Source organism: Anolis carolinensis, chromosome 4 (genome assembly GCF_035594765.1).
Source record: "Anolis carolinensis isolate JA03-04 chromosome 4, rAnoCar3.1.pri, whole genome shotgun sequence".
Taxonomy (NCBI): domain Eukaryota; kingdom Metazoa; phylum Chordata; class Lepidosauria; order Squamata; family Dactyloidae; genus Anolis; species Anolis carolinensis.
The window spans coordinates 51,799,281-51,827,024 of NC_085844.1; the positions used below are offsets into that span (position 1 = coordinate 51,799,281).

At 36.7% G+C, this 27,744-nt stretch overlaps 1 protein-coding gene across 3 annotated transcripts in view; it reads left to right on the top strand.

The window, feature by feature from the left end:
- klhl14 (kelch like family member 14) overlaps positions 1–26,922 on the top strand; it is a 76,057-nt gene extending 49,135 nt beyond the window's left edge. For 2 of the 3 annotated variants that reach the window (XM_062980411.1, XM_062980409.1), the window contains exons 4-9: positions 2,989–3,078; positions 8,759–8,837; positions 15,800–15,990; positions 16,102–16,260; positions 18,162–18,319; positions 19,583–26,922. In XM_062980411.1, the coding sequence (XP_062836481.1) occupies positions 2,989–3,078; positions 8,759–8,837; positions 15,800–15,990; positions 16,102–16,260; positions 18,162–18,319; positions 19,583–19,723 (818 nt within the window). In that variant the 3' untranslated portion in view covers positions 19,724–26,922. Of the gene's footprint in view, positions 1–2,988; positions 3,079–8,758; positions 8,838–15,799; positions 15,991–16,101; positions 16,261–18,161; positions 18,320–19,582 lie in introns of those variants that run through there. The other variant, XM_062980412.1, reaches the window with a different exon arrangement.
- Positions 26,923–27,744: the final 822 nt, after the last annotated feature.

Genomic DNA, 27,744 nt, shown 5'->3' on the forward strand with positions numbered 1-27,744 from the left:
AGTAAAGAGTGCAAGCTTGTTTGTGGACTCAAAGATCAGACTTAATCCTAAGTATTAAATTAATGTGGTAATTGTTGTGAACCAATATGAATATAAATCTGCCCATTAAAATTGACTGCTTTGCCAGCTGGTAAGGCTTTCACTGTTGTAGCCCTTGCATATTCAAACTATTTGTCCCAAAAATATAGCACTGAGTTATTTGGAATTACTTGTGTAAGTATTTTGTAGATTAACAGTGTGTATGGCAGGCAGCTTAATAACTGTGTAAGATCTACTAGCAATAAGTAACATTAATTAATGCATTTCCCCCAAACCTATCTAGCTAACAATTGCACAGACTATGGAAATATTTGACCTTTACTGGAAAGTAAATATTCATCTTGCTTATTCATCGTTGCCTTGACAAAAAATAAAATAAAACAACCCTACTAAGGGGCTTAAATGAAACTACTTGATCTTTAAGAAAATGTGTCCTAAACAAGAAAGCTGCACATATTTCTTATTGTTATTTGCATATGCTATACGGCTCGAGTGCATTGAGAAAAATAAAAGATAATAAAACAAATGAAATGAGAGATATATCACCCAAAATAATCCAAGTGTGAGATAGGCTGCCTCTTTTTTTTGGCACTGGCAAAAGCACACAGAATAAGTGCTGGCCCTGAGTCATATTGATTTCCCACTGCACTGGTTTCCTAAGTGCTCTGTTGATCCGTGTCAAGCAATAAGTTCCCTGCCTGTACATGCACATCACCTCCCCATTTGTCCTCACCTAGATTTAAGGTGCCCATATGATGAGATGAACAAGGACATTATTTTTCCTATTGGAGACACTGGGCCAGAACTACCACATATGGCATGATAACTAAAGCTGTATAAGTGTGCATTTCAACATACAATTCTAGGCAACATCACATACTACAGAGCAATACATTTTATGGCTTTAAAACTGCAGTTTACACTACAGCTCTGTCCTGGAAAAAATATGAGACAGGAAAAAAATTCCTACTTTTCTGCCATCCCCAGTAATAGTCCTATCCACACAAGAAAAGAAAAATCCAAAGGATGTTGCAACTCTGGAAAAACCGATTTGATTTTTCAACAAAGGAATTCCTGAATAGATTTACTAAAAATGTCAGTGTAGCTGATAACATTGTACTGGAAATTACATATATATGTTTGGAGGGTTATTACATCAGCAGAACTTCAGTTTGCTTATTGCTGTGTAAGAGAAAGCTGCTGAATACTCTGAGTTTTGTTGTAAAATGTTGCAAACTGAACAAAGCTTGCTTGGTGTCTTTTGTAATTGTTCTTGTGCCACAGCTTTTAAGAAAAACAAATCTGACTTCTTCTAGTACATTTATTGGTAGAGAATTGCAGCTGTAGTAATCCCACATAAGACACAGATCGCAAGCCTGCTGTGTGTAAACTTCACAGCGCAATGGGATGTGGAAACCACTGTGTCCACAAATAATGCAGAAGCTGATAGTGCTGCGGCTGTTTGATGAGGTTACAGTTAGCATCCAGACAGAAACTACATACAGTAGAGTCTCACTTATCCAACACTCGCTTATCCAACATTCTGGATTATCCAACACATTTTTGTAGTCAATGTTTTCAATACATCGTGATATTTTGGTGCTAAATTCGTAAATGCAGTAATTATTACATAGCATTACTGTGTACTGACCTACTTTTTCTGTCAAATTTGTTGTATAACATGATGTTTTGCTGCTTAATTTGTAAAATCATAACCTAATTTAATGTTTCATAGGCTTATCCTTAATCTCTCCTTATTATCCAACATATTCGCTTATCCAACATTCTGCCGGCCTGTTTATGTTGGATAAGCAAAACTCTACTGTACCAGCAAAAGGTGTGAGTACAATTCCAGTGAGTCACAAACATTGGCAACAACTGTTATACAGCTTCTGTAACCTTTATTTGGTCTCAAATTCAGAGTTTTAGTTGGACAGTGCTACAGTTCAATATGTCTGTAGAATATCAAAACAAACTACATGCAATTATCTGGAAGAAATTGGTGATAAACTAATTTGGTACCTTCTAGTACTTTCAAAATAGGATACAGATTGAATATCCTTTTTCTGAAATAGTTGGGATTAGACATGTTTTGGATTTCCGATTTTTCCAGATTTTTGGAATATGTGTACATGTGTTTGCAAATGAAATTTGCATACACATGAATTTGCAAATATGTACATATTGAGATGGAACCCAAGTCTAAATACAAAATTCATATATGTTTCATATGCACCTTATACATATAGCCTAAAGTTCCCTTTATATAAGATGTTTATTGTAAGATGCACATGAAACAAAATATGTGTATATTGAACCAACGGAAAACCAAAGTGTCACTATCTCAGCTACCTACAGTAGAGTCTCACTTATCCAACATAAATGGGCCGGCAGAACATTGGATAAACAAATATGTTGGATAATAAGGAGGGATTAAGGAAAAGCCTATTAAACATCAAATTAGGTTATAATTTTGCAAATTACGCACCAAAACATCATGTTATACAACAAATTTGACAGAAAAAGTAGTTCAATACGCAGTAATGCTATATAGTAATTACTGTATTTACAAATTTATCACCAAAAAATCATGATGTATTGAAAACATTGACTACAAAAACATTGACTATTAAAAGGCAGACTGCGTTGGATAATCCAGAACGTTGGATAAGCAAATCTTGGATAAGTGAGACTCTACTGTATATGGACAATTTCAGATTTTTGAGTATTTTGGATTTCTAGATAAGGAATGCTCAAGCTACATTAGTACTGAATCTCAATTAGGACTGAAAAGCAGCTTTTAATTCACTCGGCATACATATTGGAACTGAAAACTGATTTATTTCATTATGTCTGAATGCTATGTTCGGACCCATCCAAAAGTAAATGCATTGAAATTACCTTGATATTTAGATTGAATATGATCAATGTTTTCTGTTTTACTTACAGTTATGCCATATAATAGTGCCCACCACTGTGTTGTGGAAGTAGAAAATTTCTTGTTCGTATTGGGAGGAGAAGACCAGTGGAATCCCAATGGTATGTATACAACAATAAACGGATAATTGAAGAAAGTGTATATAAATCGCACAGAAGTGCAAAATGTTAACTAGAACAAGAAAAGTTTCTATTATTAAGTGTCTTTACTTTATTGATGGTACCCATTGATTTTGTGTGAAGCAGCCCTTCATCTTCATCTTCATCACTAGCCCTAACAGTCTGTCTCTCTCACACAAACACAGTATGAAATATACTCTAGGGCCGTGCTTCTTAAACTTTTTCCACTCACAACCCCTTTCTGACTAAGAAATGTGTATGCGACCCCAGTATATGGATATATAAAATAGCGATAAAATCAAGCATTTACTGATAATAAATCAGCATTTGCAAGTCATGCTAAACAGACTGATTTCCCCTTTTTATGAAGTACAGCTGAAGCATTTTCTTCAGAGTCCACTATAAATACTGCACTTTGTTGCTAGCAGATTCATGTACATGTCTAAAACATTCACTAGGTAGCACTCATAAAATATTTACCATTGTCAATTTTTTGTGAGACCTTTCAAGGTATGTAACCCTTCCCTCCAAGGATTTTCTAAGGCACTAGAGAACGGGGTGGTGACACATGCCAGGCCTACTCTTGGTAGTGGAACATGCTACAACAAACAGATGCAACAGGACCTCACTGCGTGTCCCACTCCCATAAGAAATCTGTCCCATATCATCACCCAAGGAATATTCAGCACCTTGGAAAATCCTCTTTTGGGGAGCTGCATGATTTGAAAGATGGGTTTGGGGAAATTTTCAGTTATTGCAGTAGTGCCGTGACTGTAATAGTACATTAGCATAATTACATCATCATCATTACTGAACAGAATGCCAGCCCCATATTTCAATGTCCACTTGTAACCCCCTGCGCACCTGACTATATTCCGTATCTCAGTACATCTAAAGCTGATTCTGTATGTTCTAAGCCAAATTTAATCTGAAAAGTGAGAAAATGATACGGCTTTCTAAGAAAGGGTTGCAGTTTGAATCACTGAGTCCTTCCTGCCACCTCAGCTGCCTAATGTCATGTTAGTAAATAGTCTAAGGAAATGTTGATTAATCCAAGGCATTTTAGATTTCAGAAAGCATGAAGGTTTTGTCCTAAGTCTGATCTGTCACAAACTTTCTTTACCCACAGAAGATCTATTCTAGATCTAGAACTATGAGAGCTTATATAGAAGGAAGTGGAAACTCTTCCTTCTATACATGATTCACCTTGGATTCTCCTGCATATCCAACAAAGATGTCATTTGAAGTTCTGGTGTTTATGTCATTCATCAGCTGCCGCATTATTTCAAATGTTTAGATAAGGGTTTTTTTCCAAATTAAAATATTTTGTGATAACTGCTTAAGAGCTTTAACCACTATCTAATACTTTTCTACATTTCTGATCACAGTAACGTCCAGAATATATGCTATTTCTCCACCACAAAACCAGTTCGTTCAACATGAAATTGTTATATTTACATTCTCAAAAATCTTCTGAGTCTTCAACTACTTTTTTGTTTCTACATTTGTGAAGGAATTCACATAGAAATTATCCAGTAGCCAGGTTTTTAAAAAATATACAAGTGCATACATTTTCTAGAGAGAAATCAAACAGTTCAACAAACCTCTGAACAGAGCAAAATGGGAAAATTATGCCTTGCAAAATTTAGAATATTGTCAAGACATTGTTGAAAAACTTGCATATGAAGGCAGAGTTGCAGTTGTAGCAGTCTGTGTAAAAGAGATCATTATGACTGAGAAACTATCAAACAGCTTGCAGGTACACATTTTCACTTCAAAACGCCAGAAGATCCAGCTGAAATTATATATACTGCATATATTTTATTGTGAAAGGCCCATTTCAGCATCTGCACAAAAGCAAATTATATAAAAGTGTTACATCTGTTCATTTCCTTAAAAACTGAGCTAAATAAACTAATCCAGTCTAAAAGCCTGCTCCCAATAAATATTTATTTTTTAACCAGTGTTCTGGAAGAATAACATTTTATTTCTCTATCCCTAAATTGTTGTTAGCAGATAATTATCATTAGAACTGAAACCCATAGAAATAGTTCAACCACGCTTTCCCACATTCAAACATCATTGACCAAAGAAATCAGGTAAAAATATCTTCCACCAGGTTTTCCTTAAGACAGCAACAAATTCTTAAGGATGATTTCTCATCTGTTTTTCCCAACTTGATACCAGCTGCTTCCAGTTGTACTTCAAGGCTGAGTCAAAATTGTTTGCCGAGCATGAAAAAAAAAATCAAAGCAGCTGTCTGTTAGTTTCTATATGAGAGATCCTGTTTGTCATGTTTATAGAATTTTTGAATATTAAAAATACCTGCCAGGTTGAAAACAGGAGTGACCTCTTTTACCACCCACTGGTCTATCTCCACCTTTATTGAATGGAGACATTATTTCTCCAGAAACTTATTTAATTCAAGAGGTGAGATGTTACCCCTTCAAAGAAAGGGTAGACATTGAAGCAGACCTGGATAATAATAAACACACATTGTGCAACATCCATGCTGTTCCATGTAGTCATAGTATATATATCCTGAATTCCTAGAATGCATGATTTCTATCCACAGGGAGAGAATAAATAATGTCTCCTTTAAAAGTAGGAGGGGGCAGTTCACAAAACTGGGTTTTCCCATATTACTGTGATGATGATGATGATGATGATGATGATGATGATGATGATGATGATGATGATGATGATGATGATGGGCCATAATGTTTGATCACAAACTATGATATTTAGCAATATAGCAGAGGGACTAAGAAGTACTATCAGTGAATTGCAAAGATGCCTAACAAGATACCTGCAAGAATATCCTAATTTGTATCAAACTTTTATCAAAGTAGACAAGCACTCCTGATGCATATCAGGTCCCAGTGTACATTGGTTACTTTGCTGGCTTTCCTATGTAGAAATTTAATATCAGTTCCTTATTTAGATATGGACATTATGGAACTGTCTAGGTGCATTTTCATTTACAAAGACACATATCCACAATAAGATTTTGGCCATCATCATCATATTCATTTATATCCCACTTTCTCCCTCAATACTGATAATGCATCTTACAGAATATGAAACATACCAAAAAAAAACCTTACAAAACCCTGTATGTTATATACAGTATATAAGTTACTATAAAATCAATTAAACAATCAGTAGAATTAAAACCATTTAATTTCTGGAAGCTTTCTTTGAATCCCTTTCCTAAGTACTCATCCTCCTATTTTTATAAATGATATGGAGCATTCTTCTGAACCACAACAAAGAAAATCTTACTATCCACCATCCTTGGTGGTCACTTCCTTCCTCTTTTTTCCTTTGCATTTTTTTCATTTTAGGAGTGGCAAAGAAGAAAGGGAATTAGGAAACATTTGGGGAGGGGGTGGAAAGTCTGCTTAACATTGCCCTTGTTGATATGTGCCAGATCAGGGGTCCCCAAGCTTTTTAAACAGGGGGCCAGTTCACGATCCTTCGGACCATTGGAGGGCTGGACTATAGTTGGCCACTGAGCAATAATAATAAATAATAATAATAATAATAATAATAATAATAATAATAATAATATCAATAATAATAAAAAAGAGGGTTGGCAGAGACACTTTGGGCCATTGAGTCCAATCCCCTTCTGCCTTTGTGCACCGAAAGCACAAGCACAGCACTCCTGACAGATGGCCAACCAGCCTCAATGTTAATAATAATAATAATAATAATAATAATAATAATAATAATAATAATAATAATAATACAGGGTTTTGGAACACAATACTCCTGACCTCACAATCGTGTTAAAAAACAAAGTATGGACTGTCGATGTTGCAATCCCAGGTGACAGAAGGATTGAGGAGAAACAACTGGAAAAGCTGACACGATATGAGGATTTAAAGATCGAATTACAAAGACTCTGGCACAAGCCAGTCAAGGTGGTCCCAGTGGTGATCGGCACACTGGGTGGAGTGCCCAAAGACCTTGGCCTGCACTTAAACACAATCGGCACTAACAAAATTACCATCTGCCAGCTGCAGAAGGCCACCTTACTGGGATCTGCAATCATTATTCGCCAATACATCACACAGTCCTAGACACTTGGGAAGTGTCCGACGTATGATCCAATACAACAGCCAGCAGAGTGTCTGCTGTGGATTCATCTTGTGTTTCAAATAATAATAATAATAATAATAATAAGAAGAAGAAGAAGAAGAAGAAGAAGAAGAAGAAGAAGAAGAAGAAGAAACCAGTGCAGGTGGTCCCGGTGGTGATGGGCACACTAGGTGCCGTGCCGAAAGATCTCAGCCGGCATTTGGAAACAATAGACATTGACAAAATCACGATCTGCCAACTGCAAAAAGCCACCCTGCTGGGATCTGCACGCATCATCCGAAAATACATCACACAGTCCTAGACACTTGGGAAGTGTTCGACTTGTGATTTTGTGAAACGAAACCCAGCATATCTATCTTGTTTGCTGTCTCATACAACGTCGTTGTGTCAATAATAATAATAATAATAATAATAATAATGGGTTTTAAGAGAAGAAGAGACCCCTTGGGTCATTTAGCCCAACCCCCTTCTGCCCTTGTGCAGTGGGGGCTGGATAAATGGCTTCGATGGGCCGCATCCAGCCCCCGGGCCTTAGTTTGGGGACCCCTGTGCTATATGAATGGAATTCTTGTCTACTAACGCGGCTTTGAATACTGTTAGTCAGCACAAAAAAGTTTTATCCTGTTCCTTCCCTCTGATACACAGAACCACATTTTCGTTTGTGTCCAAAATCATTTATGTTCAAAATGTAAAGACCACTGTTCTATAGTTCAATGCTTAACTGTAGAATGGGAAATATTCCTTTCCTGAAAAGGAATATTCTTTTCCTGAAAGAGCAAAATGAAAGGAGAAAGGAATTGTCGTGGGCAGCTAGAAGGGACCAATGTATATGAAGATGTACTTGTTTTTTAAGAAAAGTAAATTATGTTATGTTATTTATTTATTTATTTACAGCATTTATATTCCGCCCCTCTCACCCCGAAGGGAACTCAGGGCGGATCACATTACACATATAGGCAAACATTCAATCCCTTTTAACATAGAACAAAGACAAACAAACATAGGCTCCGAGCGGGGCTAGAACTCATGACCTCCTGGTCAGAGTGATTCATTGCAGTTAATTGCACTGGTTTGCTCTCCCGCCTGCGCCACAGCCCGGGCCTATGTTATGAATGTAGGTCACTATTGGATGTGACTGATGGACAGAGCATCTACATAATCACTACCATTATAGGATTTATGTAATTACAAATTTATACCAATAAAATTAATTGGGTTTGGTGCTTAAAAGAGACTGTAAAAAAGCTTTATTATAGTCCCAGGTGTTTTGGCTTACAACTCCCAGAAATCCCAGCCAGTTTACCAGCTGTTAGGATTTCTGGGACTTGAAGGCCAAAATACCTAGGGACCCACAGGTTGAGAACAACTGTTATAGAGGAACCTTTTTTGCTATTGCCATACATAATTGCCAAATGTTTTTGTTAGGTGTTTGTTCTACTCTGTTATGAAAGAAAAATGCTTTTCATGAGTTATCAAGAAGTGAAAAGACAATGCAATAAAATTGTGATTTTTTTTTTTGTAAAAAAAGGTAAATACAAAATTAATCTTCTTTCAGGAAAGCACAGTACAAACTTTGTCAGCCGATATGATCCTAGGTTTAACAGCTGGATACAGCTTCCACCTATGCAAGAGAGGTAAATGATGTTTACTAAACATTTTTGTGAGAATGATACCATGGGGAGTGATGTTGTTGTTTTCCTAGGCAGGGACAGCGGTTTCTCTAGTTGCCTCATTCTTAAATTTTTCTTAGAAAGCCACAGCAAATTGGCATGGTGAAAGAAGGCTCTTGAACGTCTGCCAGCCTTGTTTTATTTAGGAAATTAAAACATTTCTATATCCACTTTCTGTGTGTGCGTCTGAGGGAGGGAGGGAAGGAGGGAGACATTGAGAGATTAGTATTCAAAAATATAACATTTAAAACAAACAAATGCAAAATTAGCAAAATGTTTCCTTTAAAAAGTCTAGATTTATAAAATGTCTTGCAGAACTTTCTGAAGTAGAATAAGGAAGAGCCTCACCAGGCAAAAATAGGAAATGTATTCTGAGTCTTTGGGACCATAACAGTAACAGCCAGGCCCAACCAGTGAATCACTTTTATTGTTACAACTGCTTCTCTGTAGCAAGGGCAGAGGGAAAAAACATACATTGCCCCTCCAAATAAGAATTCTGTTCCTTCAAATGAAATTTTATCCCAACCCTTACATCCGCAGAATTGCAATAACTTAAAACTTTGTTAATTCAGGCAAAGGCAAATTAATATATCCTCTTCTAACTTGTTTGTTCTTCCTCATTCATAACTGTTGTTATCCTGACCATACTCTGATACAACTTGGCCACACACATCCCAGGTTTCATCAGTTAAATGTTGCAGGCTATGGATTTATTGCCCTAATAGTCTACTACCGTGTTTCCCCGAAAATAAGACAGTGTCTTATATTAATTTTTGCTCCCAAAGATGCTCTAGGTCTTATTTTCAGGGGATGTCTTATTTTTCCATGAAGAAGAATTCACATTTATTGTTGAACAAAAAATTGAACATTTATTATATACTGTACAGTAGTTGTCATCACAAACCAGCATAACCAGACAAACTGTGAATCCTATCAAGAATTTCTTGTTACTACCAATATTTCTACCAACACTTTATGGTACATACATTTACCAATCCTGCATGCTCTGGTGTTCTGTTCGGCGGGCATAATTCCAAACAAAGACTTTGCTAGGTCTTACTTTCAGGGGAGGCCTTATATTTAGCAATTCAATAAAACCTCTACTAGGTCTTATTTTCTGGGGATGTCTTATTTTAGGAGAAACAGGGTATCACTGCTGGTACATGCTCAGCTTCACATATGTTTTTTTCTAACTTCATCTAAAGAGATGATCTTGGTTAAAGAACCCCACAATTGTAGCAAGAGGGGAGTTTGAATAATTAGAAATGCATTGCTATTATGCAAATCATTATCTTAGTCTGAAGGCACAGATGAATAGTATATAAAGCATTTGGGAATACCCTTTAGCTAGGACATCCATAAAAATGGAAGATGTTCAGATCATTATCCAGTTGAACAAATCTACTTGTCACAGCCTCACTGCCTCTAACTTAAACCAGTCAGAGTTAGTGTCTATGAAGATTATACCATGAGTTACAGATTGGACATCCTCAGCATTTTCTTATATGCCTGTCTCATCTTTAAAACATAATTTAAAATACAGAGAAGTCCAAAAATCTGTTTGAATGTTGTGTTCTAATTATCAAAATCCTTTTTTTGCTGGGGCTTTACAGCAAGATAATTAAACTTAACCTCCTCAACTGAGGCTACATAACTCATAGAGTAATCAATTATTTCAATGTAGTAAGAGCCTTTGAGGATAGACAGCATTTCTGAAAACGTGATTACACATTTTAAATATATGTGAATTGTTTACTGACTAGTCATGGCTTCCTTGGAGACTTACAATTTATTAAGTCAATTGCCTCCCAAGGCAGATTTTAGCAGTTAATATTTTCAATAGAGAGCTTTTATGCTCTCCTACCATTTTTTCTGATAAAATGTCTGTCAAGTACAATATTAATTTCCCTGTACACATCCATAAAACAGAGGTGATTGATTGATTGACTGATCAATCGATCAATCGATTTACAGTATTTATAGGCTGAGAAAGTTTTGAGGCTGGTCCCTAAAAATCTTTTTAAATCAAGAAGAAGAATAAGCAATCAACAGCGGAACAAACAAATAGAGAAAGATTATGGTTCAGCCTTGTCTTTGATCAAAGAGATTCATCTCGCCTCATCAAAAACACGGACCAATCACCTTCATCTATTATTCAAAGGAACCATTTATTGATTTATAAGTTCATATGGTGATGAGCTAATCACTGAACATGTGCAGGTAAAGATTAGTTTAGTTCTCACAATAAAATCTGAAGTGTCACCAAAGGAGAAAAACAAAGGATAGTGGTTCAGTTATACAGTCTTTAGTTGCAATGTAGTGTGATTATGTTTCATCCTTGAGCAGTTACTTTCTATATGTAAAGGCGAATGAGACCTAAGTTAGGCTATTGACATGTTAATACAGACCTCAGTGCATTCCTTTTCTCTTGAACTTTATCCAAAAGAAGAGGAAAGCAAAATGAAAGGTATATAAGCAATGGTCTAAGCTGAACAAAGTTTTGGGACAATGCTACCTCTCAAGTTATTTTCTAGGTGCTTCCTCACCATTCAACCTAGAGAACCAGCATGGATTAACTGAACTGTAAAGCAGCTTGCCTACGAATGTTCTTTGAGTGGATGTTCTATTCAGCTGTGCATTTTTCCCTGTGTCTCTATAGTAGCAGCTTGTCTAGAAGTTAATGACCTGAGCTTTACATGAGTTCTCTGCAATAGTCGGTGAGCAGAATTAAATGTTAAGGTGCTGGCTCTGCTCTCTCATGTAATACAACATAAGTGTTAGGTATCTGTGCTTCTACTATCCAGAAATTTCTAAAAAGTTTCTCTTAGAGTCTGCCCAGGTCCATCCTTAATTTCTAGAACACCAAGACAACAACTGTGGCTAGACCACTCTTTATCTGTTGAATAAGGATTTAACATTTCCTTTCCTGACATGTAGTAAGCCAAAATGATGTGAAAATTGGTCAGTATGAACACACATTAAGATGCCAGTTAGTTTTATTGTTCATCATAAATGAAAAGAATGAAAAACTTGTGTAATTGCTTTTTGTAAGAAGTACCATAATATAATACTGACTCAAAATCACTTGAGCTGACAGTGTCCCCCTAAAAAGATCTTGGCATTGGCATGATCAGTAATAACTCTCAAAGCTATTCCATCTAAGGCTGGTAATCAAACTTCAGTATTCAGGGCATAAATTCATTGCCACTGGGAATCAGAAGAGACTTTCTTTTTACCTTTCTTCTGTAACTGCATTGTAAAATTTAGCTAAGTTCATTACAGAGACTTTTCATAAGCCACTGCAAGACTTGTAGCTGGACCAATAATATCCTGATCCACAAGAGTAATTTGATGTAATCTCTTTTAGTAGAGATGACAGTATATTTCTAGGGACCAGATGTATGTGAGGGGATGATATCTTTTCTAAACTGAATTTTAGTGCAATATTTTAGCATGGAGGATTTTTTATAGCAATTAAATTTTACATTAATTAACCAGCGCTCTATGGCTCAAGTATAATTTATTTAGTGGAAAGGAAGGATAAGGGAAACTTAAAATCTTTACCATTGGGAGTTTGCCCATAAAATACACATTTAATCTGAAAAATGAAGCAGACTGTTATATTTTTGCTCCAAACACTGACACTGTGTGGATAAAATCAAGAATGCATATAAGCATTGCATTTGTTAGGAACTTCTGCCTAAATATAGCAAGAATTGCTAGAAAACATAGACAAAAAAAACTGGCACGAAATGTTAAACAATCAAATTCATTCTTATAAAAAAATCCTGAATTTTAATAGTTTACATTTTGACCTTAAATACTTGCAGCACAGTGAAATGTGTTTCAGCTATTTAGTAGTTGCCTTCATATGAAACTCAGGTCATGCAAGCATTGAAAATCATATGCTTCTGCCAGTTCTACATATGAAAACAAATCAAGATCATCCCTGGTGTGTGTGTGTGTGTGTAAGTAGATATTTGCACATTCATTTGCAAGCCTTAAATCTGCAATAAATGGGACCTAGAATACAACATTGTTATATGTCCTCCAGCCTGAAAAGGACTGTTCCTGTTCAGTATTTGGGCCAACCACTATGTTGCATCTGTCGCTCAATGGAGCCTGCTAACTCTCCCCTGTTTTTCAGTATCTCCATTTGGCAGCTATCCTGGCAGGGTTCTCCAAAAATGAGAAAAATTAGAATTCTGTTAGAAGGTGTGATTTGCTAAACAGTCTCCTGCAACCTGATCCTGCCCAAATGTTTTGGACTGAAACTCATAATATAACTTGGGGGGTGGTCAAGGATAACAGGATTTGTCCCAAATGTCCAGGAGACAGACACCATATCATGGAAGAATTGAGCAAAATGCATCTTTCAACTGAAAATGGAGTTTCTTCCACTTTTTTCACTGTCTTATCTGTGTTCGTGCATGCATACAGAAAAGACAAAAGGATAATTTTAGTGTCGTGTGAGAATTGCTCATAATATATAGTGGATCCTCCCATTATTTATGTTCTTGTTCATATATTTATGTTCATGTGGTATTATGTTTTAATTGCTGTATGGTTTTTAACATGTATGTTTTCTGTTGTATTGGAAACCGCTCTGAGTCCCTTGAGGACACAGGGCGGTATATAAATAAAGTATTCCTATTATTATTATTATTATTATTATTATTATTATCATCATCATCATCATCATCATCATCATTATCATCATCATTATCATCATGTATTTGAAATGAAAGTGCCTTTGTAAGCAGTGAAAACGACTTGTACCTACTATGGCAAGGTATTTTCTATCAATAATAATTCCTGTCTGAAGTCATAAATTCTCCTTACACCGGAAAACATCAAGGAGGAGATAAGAAGATAAACCTATGTTGTAGGGGAGGGCTTGCTAATACAAAGAAAGTTGTTCTATTTGCAGTAGTGCAGAAAGAAGAAAAAATGATAATTGAAGAAAAAAATCTGATGATGTGGTTCTCTTAGTAAATTGGGAACAATGACCCTTGAAGGACCATAAAGAAAGTGAATGTCAAGATAATTTATTATTGTTACATTATCTATCCCATTTTTTAAAATTTGTCTTACTGAGTTGTTATATCCTTCCATAGTACCATATGCTTCAAACATTAATAGCTTCACTATTTAAGTCCATCCCTGGCAATAAAATCAGCTTGTTCATTTCAAATTCTCCCTTTGTGTATGCTCTTTGGTATCCCTAGAAAGAATGTATTATTCTGAAATGTCACACAAGGAGCACTCAAAAATATTCCCAACTTCACAATCTAGTCACATGTCCCAGTTCTTTAGGAGATCTCATAGGCCCATTCTCATCTCAGGAATACTTATATTACAGAGAATGAAGCAGACATTTCTTGTAGAAACTGCCATATATAAATTCTCATTTTAGTGTTTGACTGAATTACCTGAACTAGCACCTTAACAAGAGCAGTATTGTGGGCTCAGTAGATATGACATAAGATTCAGAAAATGTGCTCTGGACACCTTGGAGACACTGTAGGCAGGCATGACTCTCAGACTGGGGATACTGTAAGAAAGGTGTCAAGGGTATCATTGCGAGGTCACAGGATGCTAGTTCACAGTAATTTTCTGTCATGAGCCCCTCCCACTATCTTCAACTACCATTCCTCTGTCCACTGACTGGGAGGCATCTAGTCAGACACAGCTCCATCCTATCTTATTTATTATGACATCTCATCTAGATGTCTGAGAACAAATTAACTATTTGCAAACTGCTGTGAGAGACTTTGTGGCTAAAGAGTAGGGTACAAATATTCTAAATAAAGAAATAAATGTCATTGAAATATCACCACATGGTACATTTGCACCACCACCTCTGATCTCAGCTGGCTTGGCAGCAGTCAGATATCCATATGGTGTACAATAAGCCATCACAGCACCTAGCTGAACTCAAGACGTAACCAGTCACAATGGTTTACATAGTTATCCTAGATTCCCTGGGCTCAGGCAGGCCATGGACATGGGATAGCATTCCTTCCTCCATACTCTCCTCATCATGGCTGGTTGGTGTAACATGATTCATGTCAGTTGCTAGTCACCTCGAGTGGTGCTGGCCTCTAGGATGAGGTGATTGAAGAAAGGGGTTAGAGGAAGAGGAGGAGGCAATTCCTCCTCTCCTCTCCCTGTCCCTGTGTCATTCTGGTGCCCCAGTTGATATCACTCCAGGTGATGGATGACAAACACAAGCTATGTCTGGCCCACTGGCCGCCATAACCAAGAGAACGGGAGGGATAGTATGGGCGATCATTTGGGAGCACTGAACCAGGCTTTATGCTGCTGGAAGGCAGCCAGAAGAGGGATGGCAATCTAAATCATCCCAGAACCAATCCAGCATTCACCACTCTGGAATGCTGCCCTGGATTAGTGGTCCACCTTCAGTTCTCTTCATCAGATGCAGCACTAAGTTCTCTACACTATATATCATTACATAAATCCATGTTAGGTTCTCCTTTAGTTATCTTTTCTCTCAGCTAAACGGTTCGACATGTTCTACCTTTCTTCACAGGGGAGTTGCTGTTTTCCCCTGATCAGTGTGGCTTTGCTTCTCTGCACTTTTTCCTACTGTGCCGTATGTTTTTTTAGATGTGGCATCAGAATTGTACACAATACTCCAATTGTGGTTGCACCAAACATTTATGTCACCTTATGCTTTAAAATATTTTAAACTCCTCTTCTTAATTAAGGACTTTGGATAGATGGCTCTATAATCATTACAAAGGAGCAATTTTTAAAACTGAGATAATAACCAAAGTAAGAAGATAGGGGTACAAGAAGTTTGGCAGGGAGGAGATTGTTTGAACAGCAACTGATACATTCTGTAAGACTTAATTCTAATCTTTGTAAACTAACTGCTCTGTTTGTTTGTTTGTTTTCCTTAGGAGGGCTAGTTTTTATGCCTGTCGGCTTGACAAAAATTTGTATGTGATTGGTGGGAGAAATGAAACTGGCTATTTATCAAGTGTGGAGTGCTATAATTTAGAATCAAATGAATGGCGTTATGTATCTTCCCTACCACAACCCTTGGCAGCACATGCTGGAGCTGTACATAATGGCAAGATTTATATTTCAGGTCAGTATATTTCCTACACACTTGATTTCAAAAGAAAATTATGTGTAAAAAATTGTGCATTTTAAAGGTTGTGTCCTCATTTTAACTAATTCAGCTATATTTGTTTTGTAGGAGGTGTCCACAATGGTGAATATGTTCCCTGGCTGTATTGCTATGATCCTGTAATGGATGTCTGGGCTAGAAAACAAGACATGAACACAAAAAGAGCTATCCATGCATTGGCTGTAATGAATGATCGGCTGTACGCAATTGGAGGAAATCATTTGAAAGGTCACTATTTTTATTAGCAAAATAATATAGTATCCTATGTTTTGATAGAAACTATTTGTGTTCTATTAGTTATAGTTAACTAAGTTAAAAACCCATCACATAATATAACATGAGATTTGGACCAGCTTTTAAAAAAGAAAAGGAAATATAACTTCCATTAAATAAATGAATAATGAATGCCTTGGATAATAAAAACAGGAACTTCCATTATTCAAAACCATAGACAATTTGTCATCACTGTAACAAAAAGATTATTTTTGACCTGAATTGCTAGCGCTATTTGCCTCCGTAAATCATTTCCCAAGATGAGCAGCTGAAAAAAAAAACTCTACTTGGGCTCCACAGAAAAACAATACTTAGTTATCAGAAGAAAAATATTAGTCAGAAACCTACAACAGGCATGTATATCACTGTACCATTGAAATCCCCATTAGCCATTAAAACTACCCCCCATAGGCACTTTCTACACTGCCATATAACATTGAGATTATCTGCTTTGAACTGAATTATATGGCACTGTGGTCTCAGGCCCCTTCTACACTGTCATATAATTCAGATTATCAAACCAAATAATCTAAGTTATCTGCTTTGAAGTGGATTATATGGATTATATGATTATATAAGCAGATAATCTAGATTTTATATGGCAGTGTAGATGAGGCCTCAATCAATCATAATAACAGCTGCCATTACAAATAGTTTTCTTGGAATAACCTATACTGTAAGCACTCTGTTTTGTGCTGCATGGTGATCTGGAAAGAAAGCAGTTTTAAAAGATGATTAATAAATGTATTAAACTTCTTTAAAACTATTAGTTACGTGTATAATTAAAAGAACAGTTAGCTGATACATACTTGATATTGGCTTCCTAGTTTAATTCAGTTCAGCTTCTTCCCTACCACCACCAGTACATCTTATACACAAATGAAACTGATTAGATGGATTCGGTTTTTCTTTTTGCTCTTCTTTGGCAAAAAACAAATGCTATTTGTCATTTGTACTTCAGCTATCTGAAAAAAAGGTGTGGGCAACTTTGGTTGAACCAGGTTTCAGTTTTCTGCTACTGGGACAAGATCATACAAATGAAGACAAAAGATATCTATTCATCTTGACCTATATATATCTTTATAGATAGATAGATAGATAGATAGATAGATAGATAGATAGATACACCAAATAATAATAAAGTTATAATGTCTACCAAGTTCTCTGTTGCCCCCAGATAATAGACTCAAGTCCAATGGTTTTAGGTTACATGAGGGTAAATTTTGATTAAAAATTTGAACATTTTAACAATAGTTGTTTGGCAATGGAAACAATTGCCTAGAGAGGCGCTGAGGTTGCCTTTTCTGGACGTCTTCAAAAAAGTAGGCAGATAACTATCTCCTGGAGATGCTTTATCTCGATATCCTGTATTGAGCAGTGGGGTTGGACTTGGTGCCCCATGGGGCTCCTGGATCTCTATAATTTTATGATTCTGTGATTCCGCTGTCTTAATGAAATAAATGGAAGCTATGTGATAGGTATTCACTTCTCCAGTTTTAGTTGTGATTTACAGCATTACCTCCAAGTGGACTATGCCCTCAAGCCTACTAGATTAAAATTGTTATTAACTTTGTTACATAGACACACAGTGAGCATGAAATATCAATACTAATAGATATTATCTGATAGCTGTTAAAATCAGTGTTACATTTTTATCGTTACAGTAAAGCAAAGTTGTTTGAGTAAAATAAGCCACAATCACTGATTGGTTTGATCTAATTTAGAAAGACAAAAATCTGCTTGTTAGGATAGGACTTTTTTGGAAAAATGAAATTGTCATGAATACAGTGTCTTTTTATCATGGCCATTCTCTCAACCTAAAGAGATTCACATTATTTTATTAACATGTAATACAGGGTTTTCACACCTTGATGTCATGCTTGTGGAATGCTATGACCCAAAAGGAGACCAATGGAATATTTTGCAGACTCCTATTTTAGAGGGTCGCAGTGGTCCTGGATGTGCAGTCCTTGATGACAGCATTTACCTTGTTGGAGGCTACAGTTGGAGTATGGTAAGAACTTGCCTAAATAGTTGCAAACCCATTGTCTTCTAATTTAATATCTTGTAGAAATATACTTATTTGAATAAATTATTGTCAGAATTTTCAAGATGGGCAATATTACGGGTTGAGTATCCCTTATCTGAAATGCTTGGAACCAGAAGAGTTTTTGGATTTAAGACTAAGCACAAAAAACCAGGCCAGTAATACTATGAAATCGTGAGAGTTTTATTTTAGAGAGGTACAAAATAGTCTTTGGCAGAGAAGGCTAAAGACCTTGTAAAAAAGAAAACTCCCACAATTCTGTAGCATTGAACCATGGCAGTTAAAGTGTCAAATTGCATTAATTCTACAGTGTAGATATACCCCCTATAGACCTCACATGAAGAGATGAAGTTAGCACCCTGAGCTCTCAATCCCTCTGACACTCTGATTTTGGAACTGTTTTTAAGTAGGAGGAGGTATCTGAACACAGACAGCTTAGATGTGTATTTGTTGACAAAATACATACAGTTGTCCCTCAACATTTGCGGTTTTGACTTTTGTGGATTTGATTATTGATGGATTTGATTAAAATGTTATCTCTAGGAATCTCTAGGTCCTCCAGTGTGAAGCTGTGGTCAACTTCCTCCAGTTATGCTGGACAGCCTAGAGATTTCTAGAAAGAACAACTCTCTAGAAATCTCTAGGTCAGCTTCTAGTAGAAATGCTGGGAGACCATGTTGGAAAACCTATGCATTTCTAGAGAGGTTTTCTCTCAGGTAAAAAAAATGCACAATTTCATAATGCAATTGTTATGCAGCCTTGCACTTTACCCCGTGCCCTCATCCCATGGCTATAGCTTTCCACTTATCCCATTCCCTGTCCGATTGTTTACAGCTGGCCACGTTTTCACTAGCTTACCGCCATTGGTTGCTGAGCACTATTTTAATTGAGTTTAAGTTGTTGTTTTATTCAATTGTAATTTAAATTGTGTTTTATTTTATGTTCTGTTTTTAGGCACTTTGTGCCATGTGTAAGCCGCCCTGTGCTCCTTTGGGGAGATGGTGGCGGGATACAAGAATAAAGTTGTTGTTGTTGTTGTTGTTGTTGTTGTTGTTGTTGTTGTTGTTATTCAGTGTTCACTTTCACAGGGGTCTTGAGCCCCTAACCTCATTGCATGAAGAAGGCTGACTGTAAAATCTAAAAACCTGAAGAATAAAGTAATCTTTCTACACAAATTTTGCTCAGATGTCATTTATCAGCTTAGCTCAACAAGACTTTGTTTTATTGCAGGGGGCCTACAAATCTTCCACAATTTGTTACAGTCCTGAAAAAGGAACCTGGACAGAGCTCGAAGGAGATGTAGCAGAGCCACTTGCAGGCCCTGCTTGCTCTACTGTCATACTACCTGCATGTGTTCCATACAATAAATAACATTTTGGAAGTACTGAAATGTGGGAAAGCACTGTTACATTCTGGAAAGGAAAATGGTAACATAAATATTTCACAGAACAGAATTCTTGGTACTGCATACAAGACCCTACAGCTACAACCACATTTATGATTTTAAAAGAGGACTAAGTATAGTGCCTGCCTTTGGTAGACTGATATCTTGACAGACAGCTAATAATACATGGAACATTGCCCACTTGGACAGACAGCCACGTTAGGTTAATCTTAACTTCTTCTTGCTATAGACCCATATATTGATTCTAAATGTAAAGGAAAGAAAATGCTAACCATCCAAATACTGCCTGGATGAACTTGAGTATTATTGTGCATTGTATTTTACTTGTATGGAATCAGTATTGGTCATTATGATGCTGTTCACAAGTAATTCAGAACCAAGATGCTGAAAAGCATTGAATTGCAGAATTGTCTCCTGAACTTGGGCTGCTTCACATGCTCTGCAAGTAATAGAGCTTCAGAAAGAAGGTCCTAAGAGGTAATGATAAAATGTTGTTTCTGTCTTGAACAAATTGGCTGTTTGTGCAATCTGCCCTCAAGTTCCCATGTACAAGTAATTAAAAGAAATATATAACATCATAATCTTTTGGACTAATTCAAATGGTTAGAGCCACCTGACTCAGTATGATGTGTCCCAAACAGTTGTTAGACTCCAAAGATTGAATCTAGGGATTTTTTATATGCAAAGTATGTGTTCTGTTACCAGTCTGACTCCTCATTCCCAAAGTTGTGCTGAGCTTCTAAGACACTTTGAAGTTCTCACCACTTTCTGAGTATTTCCCCTTCAGTCAGACAGAAGGAATAGCAGGTTTGAACATGAGTTCAAATTTTGATTAAAAATGGAGACTACTCAAACTTCGAGTTCTGCCTATAAAAACACATAATTGCATTCGGAGAAGAGTTTATTATGGCATCGCCACTAGTCCATTCCCACACATCCACATTTTATGTATTAGATGGCACCTACAAAAATATTGCTGAATGGAATACTTCTTTCCAATCGGCCATACCCTCTTCCAGGTACCCCATTCCATTCCCACAATCTCTTTTTCTATTCCTCACCTACATGCTGTGGCCATTTAGTATACTCAGTCCTCTTTAGGTGTTATAAAAGATTGAAGGGATAGATAAGTTAATGTCTAAAAAATGGTGGAGCCATGGGAGAAAATGTGGAGGTTTCTCATTTTTAAAGAGAAACCATTGTGAATCATTGAAGAAATGCAATATTACTACCCACTGCATTTGAAAGTCACTTTTTCTCTTTAAGAACATAAAGTGTATCACTTGGTTTGTCTTGATGATCATGCTTAGTACAGTAGAAATCCAGTTTAATTAAAAATAATTACAATTCTATTTATTTATTTATTATTTTTTGCAAATGGAGCTACAAAGTTCTGAACTGTAAGGAACATTTGAACTATAAATGAACTTTTTTGGTTTTATCACTATATAAGAATCAAGCAACAATCAAAATGGGAAAAACTATCAACATTGTCTCCAGTAGTCATCCATAACATAAATCAGACATAAAGCACCCATTCCCATAGATAACAGAGAAAAGGAAATCAGGGCCAGATCTGATAGTGTATATCAATACTCTGTGGTGTGGGAGAAATGGCTTTTCCCCCTAATGCGTCAGGGACCAGCACCAAATTTGTTCCCATTGGTTGCAATAGTTTATTTCCTGGAAACTTGCCCCAGTACCAATCTAGGACCATCCTTTTGAGTAGCACTGAAATGTGTAAACAAATAGATATAGGAACATCTTCATTGATCATTCCAAAAGAAACATTATCGGGATTTTAAAAAGGCTTCAAAAATGTGTTTTGTCTGTATTCTTTCCTGTTTTTCACATGGGTGTGTCTGTGTGTGTTTAAGACTCCTGCCTCTTATACCATCACTTTTCTCACCAGATATAAGGTTCTGCTTAAATTAACACTGATGCCTTATGTAAATTCTTTTATAGTCTTGCTGATACCACCAAGCGTGTGGACATTCTCTTGCCCCCAATTCTGTCACTTCTTCCTTCTGTCACATTGCTACGGCCACCACTGCGCAAACTGACACACACAGACACCGCGATCCCAGGAGCCAAAAAACAGTATTAGCAGAAGTTGAGCAAAACAAAATAGATTAATAATTTCACTCTGGCTACACTCGTCCCTTCAAAAACTATGAACACAGACTATTAACCCCACTTATTCATTTCTAACCTCATGGATTTATCCTTTGTTTACATCAAACTATCAGTTAATTTAAGGAGCCCCGGTGGCGAAGTGCGTTAAAGCACTGAGTTGGAGACCTAAATGTCCCAGGTTCAAACCCCAGGAGCGGCGTGAGCGCCCGCTGTTAGCTCCAGCTCCTGCCAACCTAGCAGTTCGAAAACATGCCAATGTGAGTAGACCAATAGGTACTGCTCCGGTGGCAAGGTAACGGCGCTGCATGCAGTCATGCCGGCCACATGACCTTGGAGGTGTCTACGGACAACGCCGGCTCTTTGGCTTAGAAATGGAGATGAGCACCAACCCCCAGAGTCAGACATGACTGGATTTAACGTCAGGGAAAACCTTTACCTTTTATCAGTTAATTTCCAGACTAATGATCAGCCATCATCCTTATTCACATCCTTTCAGATATTCCCCTATCACTTCACTCACAATATTATTTATTCATCTAACCCTTTCCATGAGCTCCTTATCTGATTACCATAAGTATGTTGTTTATTCATTCAGTCACTTCTGACTCTTCGTGACCACATGGACCAGTCCACACCAGAGCTCCCTGTTGGCTGTCGCCACCCCAAGCTCCTTCAAGGTCAAACCAGTCACTTCAAGGATATCATCCATCCATTTTGCCCTGGGTCAACCCCTCTTCCTTTTTCCTTCCATTTTTCCCAACATCATTATCTTCTCCAAGTTTTCCTGTCTTCTCATTATGTGTCCAAAGTACTTCATCTTTGCCTCTAATATCCTTCCCTCCAGTGAGTAGCTGGGCATTATTTCCTGGAGAATGGACTGGTTGGATCTTCTTGTGGTCCAAGGCACTCTCATAATTTTCCTCCAACACCAAAGTTCAAAAGCATCTATCTTCCTTCACCCAGCCTTCCTTATGGTACAGCTCTCACATCCATAGGTTACTATGGGGAATACTATTGCTTTAACTATGCGGGCCTTTGTTGCCACTGTGATGTCTCTACTCTTCACTGTTTTATCGAGATTGGTTATTGCTCTCCTCTGAAGAAGTAAACCTCTTCTGATTTCCTGCCTGTAGTCCGCATCTGCAGTAATCTTAAGTAATTGTAAGTATAAGTATACAATATATAAAAAACAAAATACATAAATAAATAAAACAATATTTTACAAAAAGTCCATGTCACCACAGGCAAGTAATTAACACTTTCTTTCCTGCTTAGACATATTTTCTCTTCCTGCAAACAGCAGTATTCTTTGGAGCATTCAAATACAGTAGGACTCTCTTATCCACAGATTCAATATCTATGGTTTCACTCCCGGAGGTATTTGTGGGCCTGTCTAGGTCCTCCAGCACAATTCTATGGTGGCTCAAATATAGTCCAAAAGTAAAGAGTCCATGATTATCCATGGTTTTAGGTACACAGGATGTCTTGGAATTTATCTGACACCGATATGGAGAACCTCCCCTTTTACTCACATTAATTGCCTGTTGACTATAGTCCTTAGCTGAATTCACTGTTGGAATGATGCTTCATAGGTAGTTGGAGGGCTTTCCCATTGCTCCAAATTGCTGTCTCCATTATCAGATTAATTAGGCATGTACCAGATTTTATACACAATATATTTACTTAGAATTAACCAGTGGCCCTCAGGCTCAACTAATCAGATTTAGACTTCACACACTGTAGCATCCCTTCTTTATTTCTACACACTGACTTAAACTGAAACATTGTAAGCTGAGACTGGCAATGCTGGTGTTAAAATGTGATTTTGTACTTAGAAAGGGAAAGCAGCCCAGGGTCTGCTTGCTAGAAATCATATGGCCATTTTTATATTAATGCTGTCCTGGGAAAGGCACTTGTCCCCTATCTCCTGTCTGTTATGAAAGTCAGTTCAGACTCCTTGGGTAACACCTGACAGAAGTATTTTCCATGGTAGGATAAATGGGGTAGAGTGCCAGTGATGGAGACAGAAGTTCCTATTTATACTTCCTGGAAGGGTTATACCACATACTGGAAGACTCTGCCAAATGTCAACATCTCATAAAATCAAGCCATGGATGTTGTTTTCAAACCACTCCGAAACATATTCTAAATATATTAGAATCATTTCCGCAAACTCAATAGCAATATTCCAGTTATCTTCCATGCTAGCCTATAAGCTCTATGAAATGAGAATATACAGTAGAGTCTCACTTATCCAACACTCACTTATCCAATGTTCTGGATTATCCAGTGCATTTTTGTAGTCAATGTTTTCAATGCATTGTGATATTTTGACGCTAAATTCGTAAATACAGTAATTACTACATAGCATTAATGTGTAATGAACTACTTTTTCTGTAAAATTTGTTGTATAACATGTTTTGGTGCTTAATTTGTAAAATCATAACCAATTTTGATGTTTAATAGGCTTTTTCTTAATCTCTCCTTATTATCCAACATATTCACTTATCCAATATTCTGCTGGCCCGTTTATGTTGGATAAGTGAAACTCTACTGTATATCTATTCAAAATACAAGGCTGTGCAGAATCAAATCCAGTTTCCCAAAAACTATTACAGTGTTCCCTCACTTATCACTGGGGTTAGGTTCCAGGACCACCCGTAATAAGTGAAAATCTGTGAAGTAGGGATGCTATATTTATTTTAATATTTATACATTATTTTAGTAGTTATACACTATTTTAAGTCTTTATCAACCAATTGTGTGTTGATAAATTGCCTCCTTTTCCTCCTGTTGCCACTTGGGCTCATTTTCTCTCCTTTTGGCTTCTCCTTCCTCCTTTCCTTAGGCTGTAAATTGTAATTTTTTATTATTTATAATAGTCTTTTAGAGTTTATTAAAAACTGCGAAACAGGGAATCCGCGAAAAGTGAACCGTAAAGTAGTGAGGAAACACTGTAAGTCCAAAATTAGCAACAATGATGCATAGGTGAGAAACAAAGGCACAAAATACACAAGGCACAAAAAAGGAGGTCATAGGTCAGAAAAAAGGAAATAATTTCTATATTTGGAAACGAATCACATCTTAAGACTTAATCTCCTAAGAAAATGATAAAATTAAAGACTAATATATTGGATGTATTTTTAACCACATTACTATTCCATTCTTATTAGTAAACAGTACTTCTACTACTTCAAACAATTAAAGTACTTCATTGTTTTCTCCATTGTTTTCCAATGTTAACTCTTATTGTTTTCACTTCAGCAAAGCTAGCAAATTGGGGAGGGACACAGTGAAATCTCTATCCAAGAATTCCTGAAATTATGTATGTTCAAGAAACACAACCCATTTTTCTTATCTTGTACAAACTCTGATAGTTTTGTGTTTATTTGTATTGTTCAGATCAAATGAATTCCTTGTAAAATAATACTTTGTGCAATCATAAGGGGGGAGGGTGTTTAGAAATATGTATGTATATAAAAATATAAGAGGAAGCCTGTTACAACACTAAATGAGATAAGATATTATGACTGAACATTGTCACATGCCACTGTGAAAATGCCACTTTAATGAGAAATGATTGAGGGGTGTTTTTGTCCATTGAAAAGTTTTTTTTAAAAGCAGATAATTAAAGAATTTATGAGGATTATATGTAAATCTTTCTAACTTTCCGGAAGGCATGACTGAGGAAACCGTACAAGTCACCAGTAATGTAAATTTTGTACAATATTAGAATGTGTAAATGAAGCTTGCTTGTAGGGTGAGGGAACTTTAAATAAAACCTTACGTCCTAATATGTTTGCTGGATAAATCTCTGTTTGTAATATTTGAATAATTAAACATTGGGAGTGCTTTTCATCACACAGATTTTTTTTAAATGGTAAGTTTCCCAAATGTAATTGCCTGCTCTTTGGTCTTAAGAGATATCTGTCTGTAAAAAAAAAAAAAAAAAGGAAAGCCAAATCATTTGAAGTAGTAAATATGGCATATTTTCATTGTAAAGAAATATGTAGACTAGATCCTTTAAAGATGCTTCCTTGTAAGTGGGACTATCATGCCAGAAGTGCAACTGTGCAAGTATTTTAAAGCATTATCATAATCAAAGTGTGTAAGAGAGAGAGAGAGAGAGAGAAAGGCAATGGAATGGCTGCTTTGTTTTTTTGTTTTTCTGGTTTTCCTCCAACCTTTGAAATTTATGCCAACCAAAGAAACCTCAGTAATACTGAGGGGTCAGAGTAGTTAGGAGGAAAGGAAGTTACTCTAATGAATTCTAGAGTGCTTGTAATGCCATAAAAGATTCAGTTAATCTGCAGCATAGATGTTGATCAGTGGAACTGAACCTAGCTCCCCCAACCTTGTCAGATTTATTCTGTGCGTGTCAGTGTTCCACACCAATTACAGATTTTAGAAGGGGCTCTCATGCAAAACTTTGTGCCCTAATATATAAGCCAACTCAGATGTAACCAAAATTAAAATCTGACTGTGGTAAATCTCTGTGATCCTGATATATGAAAATCCAAATAAATTATTTGTTCACAGAAATGAAAAAATAACTTCAGCAGGAAATTTCTAAAATTACTTATGCAGGATTAATCCAGTTCAATGAGTGCATCTTGCATTGATTAATAAAGCATCCATGAATTGCAAAATGAAACTGCAGAAGACGTGCAGGGACATTATCTTTCTGTCCCTTACTGAAACAAACTAAAATAGAATATATATTCCTTAAAAAACGTGGCCATTCAGTGTATTATTTTAATTGTAAGGGATTGAATTGAAACATCGTTCTAATTGCTTTATTATCCTATTGGCTTAGCTATGGTCAAATGTATGCTCATTCATTTTACTTCTATGAAAAACACAAGTCATACTATAGTTCTCTTTACAAACCAACATGGCAGCAAGCCACAGCTCAGCTGGTTTTATTTTCTCTCTCTTGTACAAGCTTTAATTCTATATTGTTCTTCTACTCTCTTAAATCTTTCATATCTTACTTATTGTGAATATTTTTGATAAATGACTTCATTCACCTCATGACTACAAGCTGTTTTGCTTCCTAATTCATTGCAAAGGAAAACAAAGGGAATAACTATGGTAATTTCAATAAAAAGTAATCATTTGGACTACTAGCACAAGTTAATGGGCATTTGTCCCCTTCCACTGGACAAGCGAAGGTGGTATGTTTCTTCCCAGCTCCCAATTAGGAATGGAGAAAGAATACGGGATTGTGTTATCAAAGGCTTTCATGGTCAGACTCACTGGGTTGCTGTATGGCCATGTTCCAGAAGCATTCTCTCCTGATGTTTCACCCACATCTATGACAGGCATCGTCAGAGGTTGTGAGGTTTGTTGCCTAGTTCAACAGACCTCACAACCTCTGAGGAAGCCTGCCATAGATGTGGGAGAAATGTTAGGAGATAATACTTCTGGAACCGGACCATACAGCCTGGAAAGCTCACAGCAACCCGAACATGGGATGCTAATCTCTATCCAGCACCATTTCTACATCCTACCTGGAACTTAGCAGAGTAATGTACTAATTGTACTTCATCCTGGGTTATGTAGTAGTCGTATGGAAGGGCAGAAAAATCTGCTTGCTTTGAGCAGTGTTTTACTTCCTTTATAAATACATTTCAACCTGGTTTCAAGCCAGGTTGCAACACTGAAACAACCATAGTTGCTCTAATTGACAACCTGGGGGGGGGGGGCAAGCAGAGTGCTATCCTGTTGATCTCTCAGCAGCTTTTTAGACTGTTGATCGTAGTATCTTACTGGAATAACTCTGTGGGATGACAATAGAAGACATTGTTCTGGAAAGGTTCCATTCCTATCTAGAGGGCCAGTTCCAGAG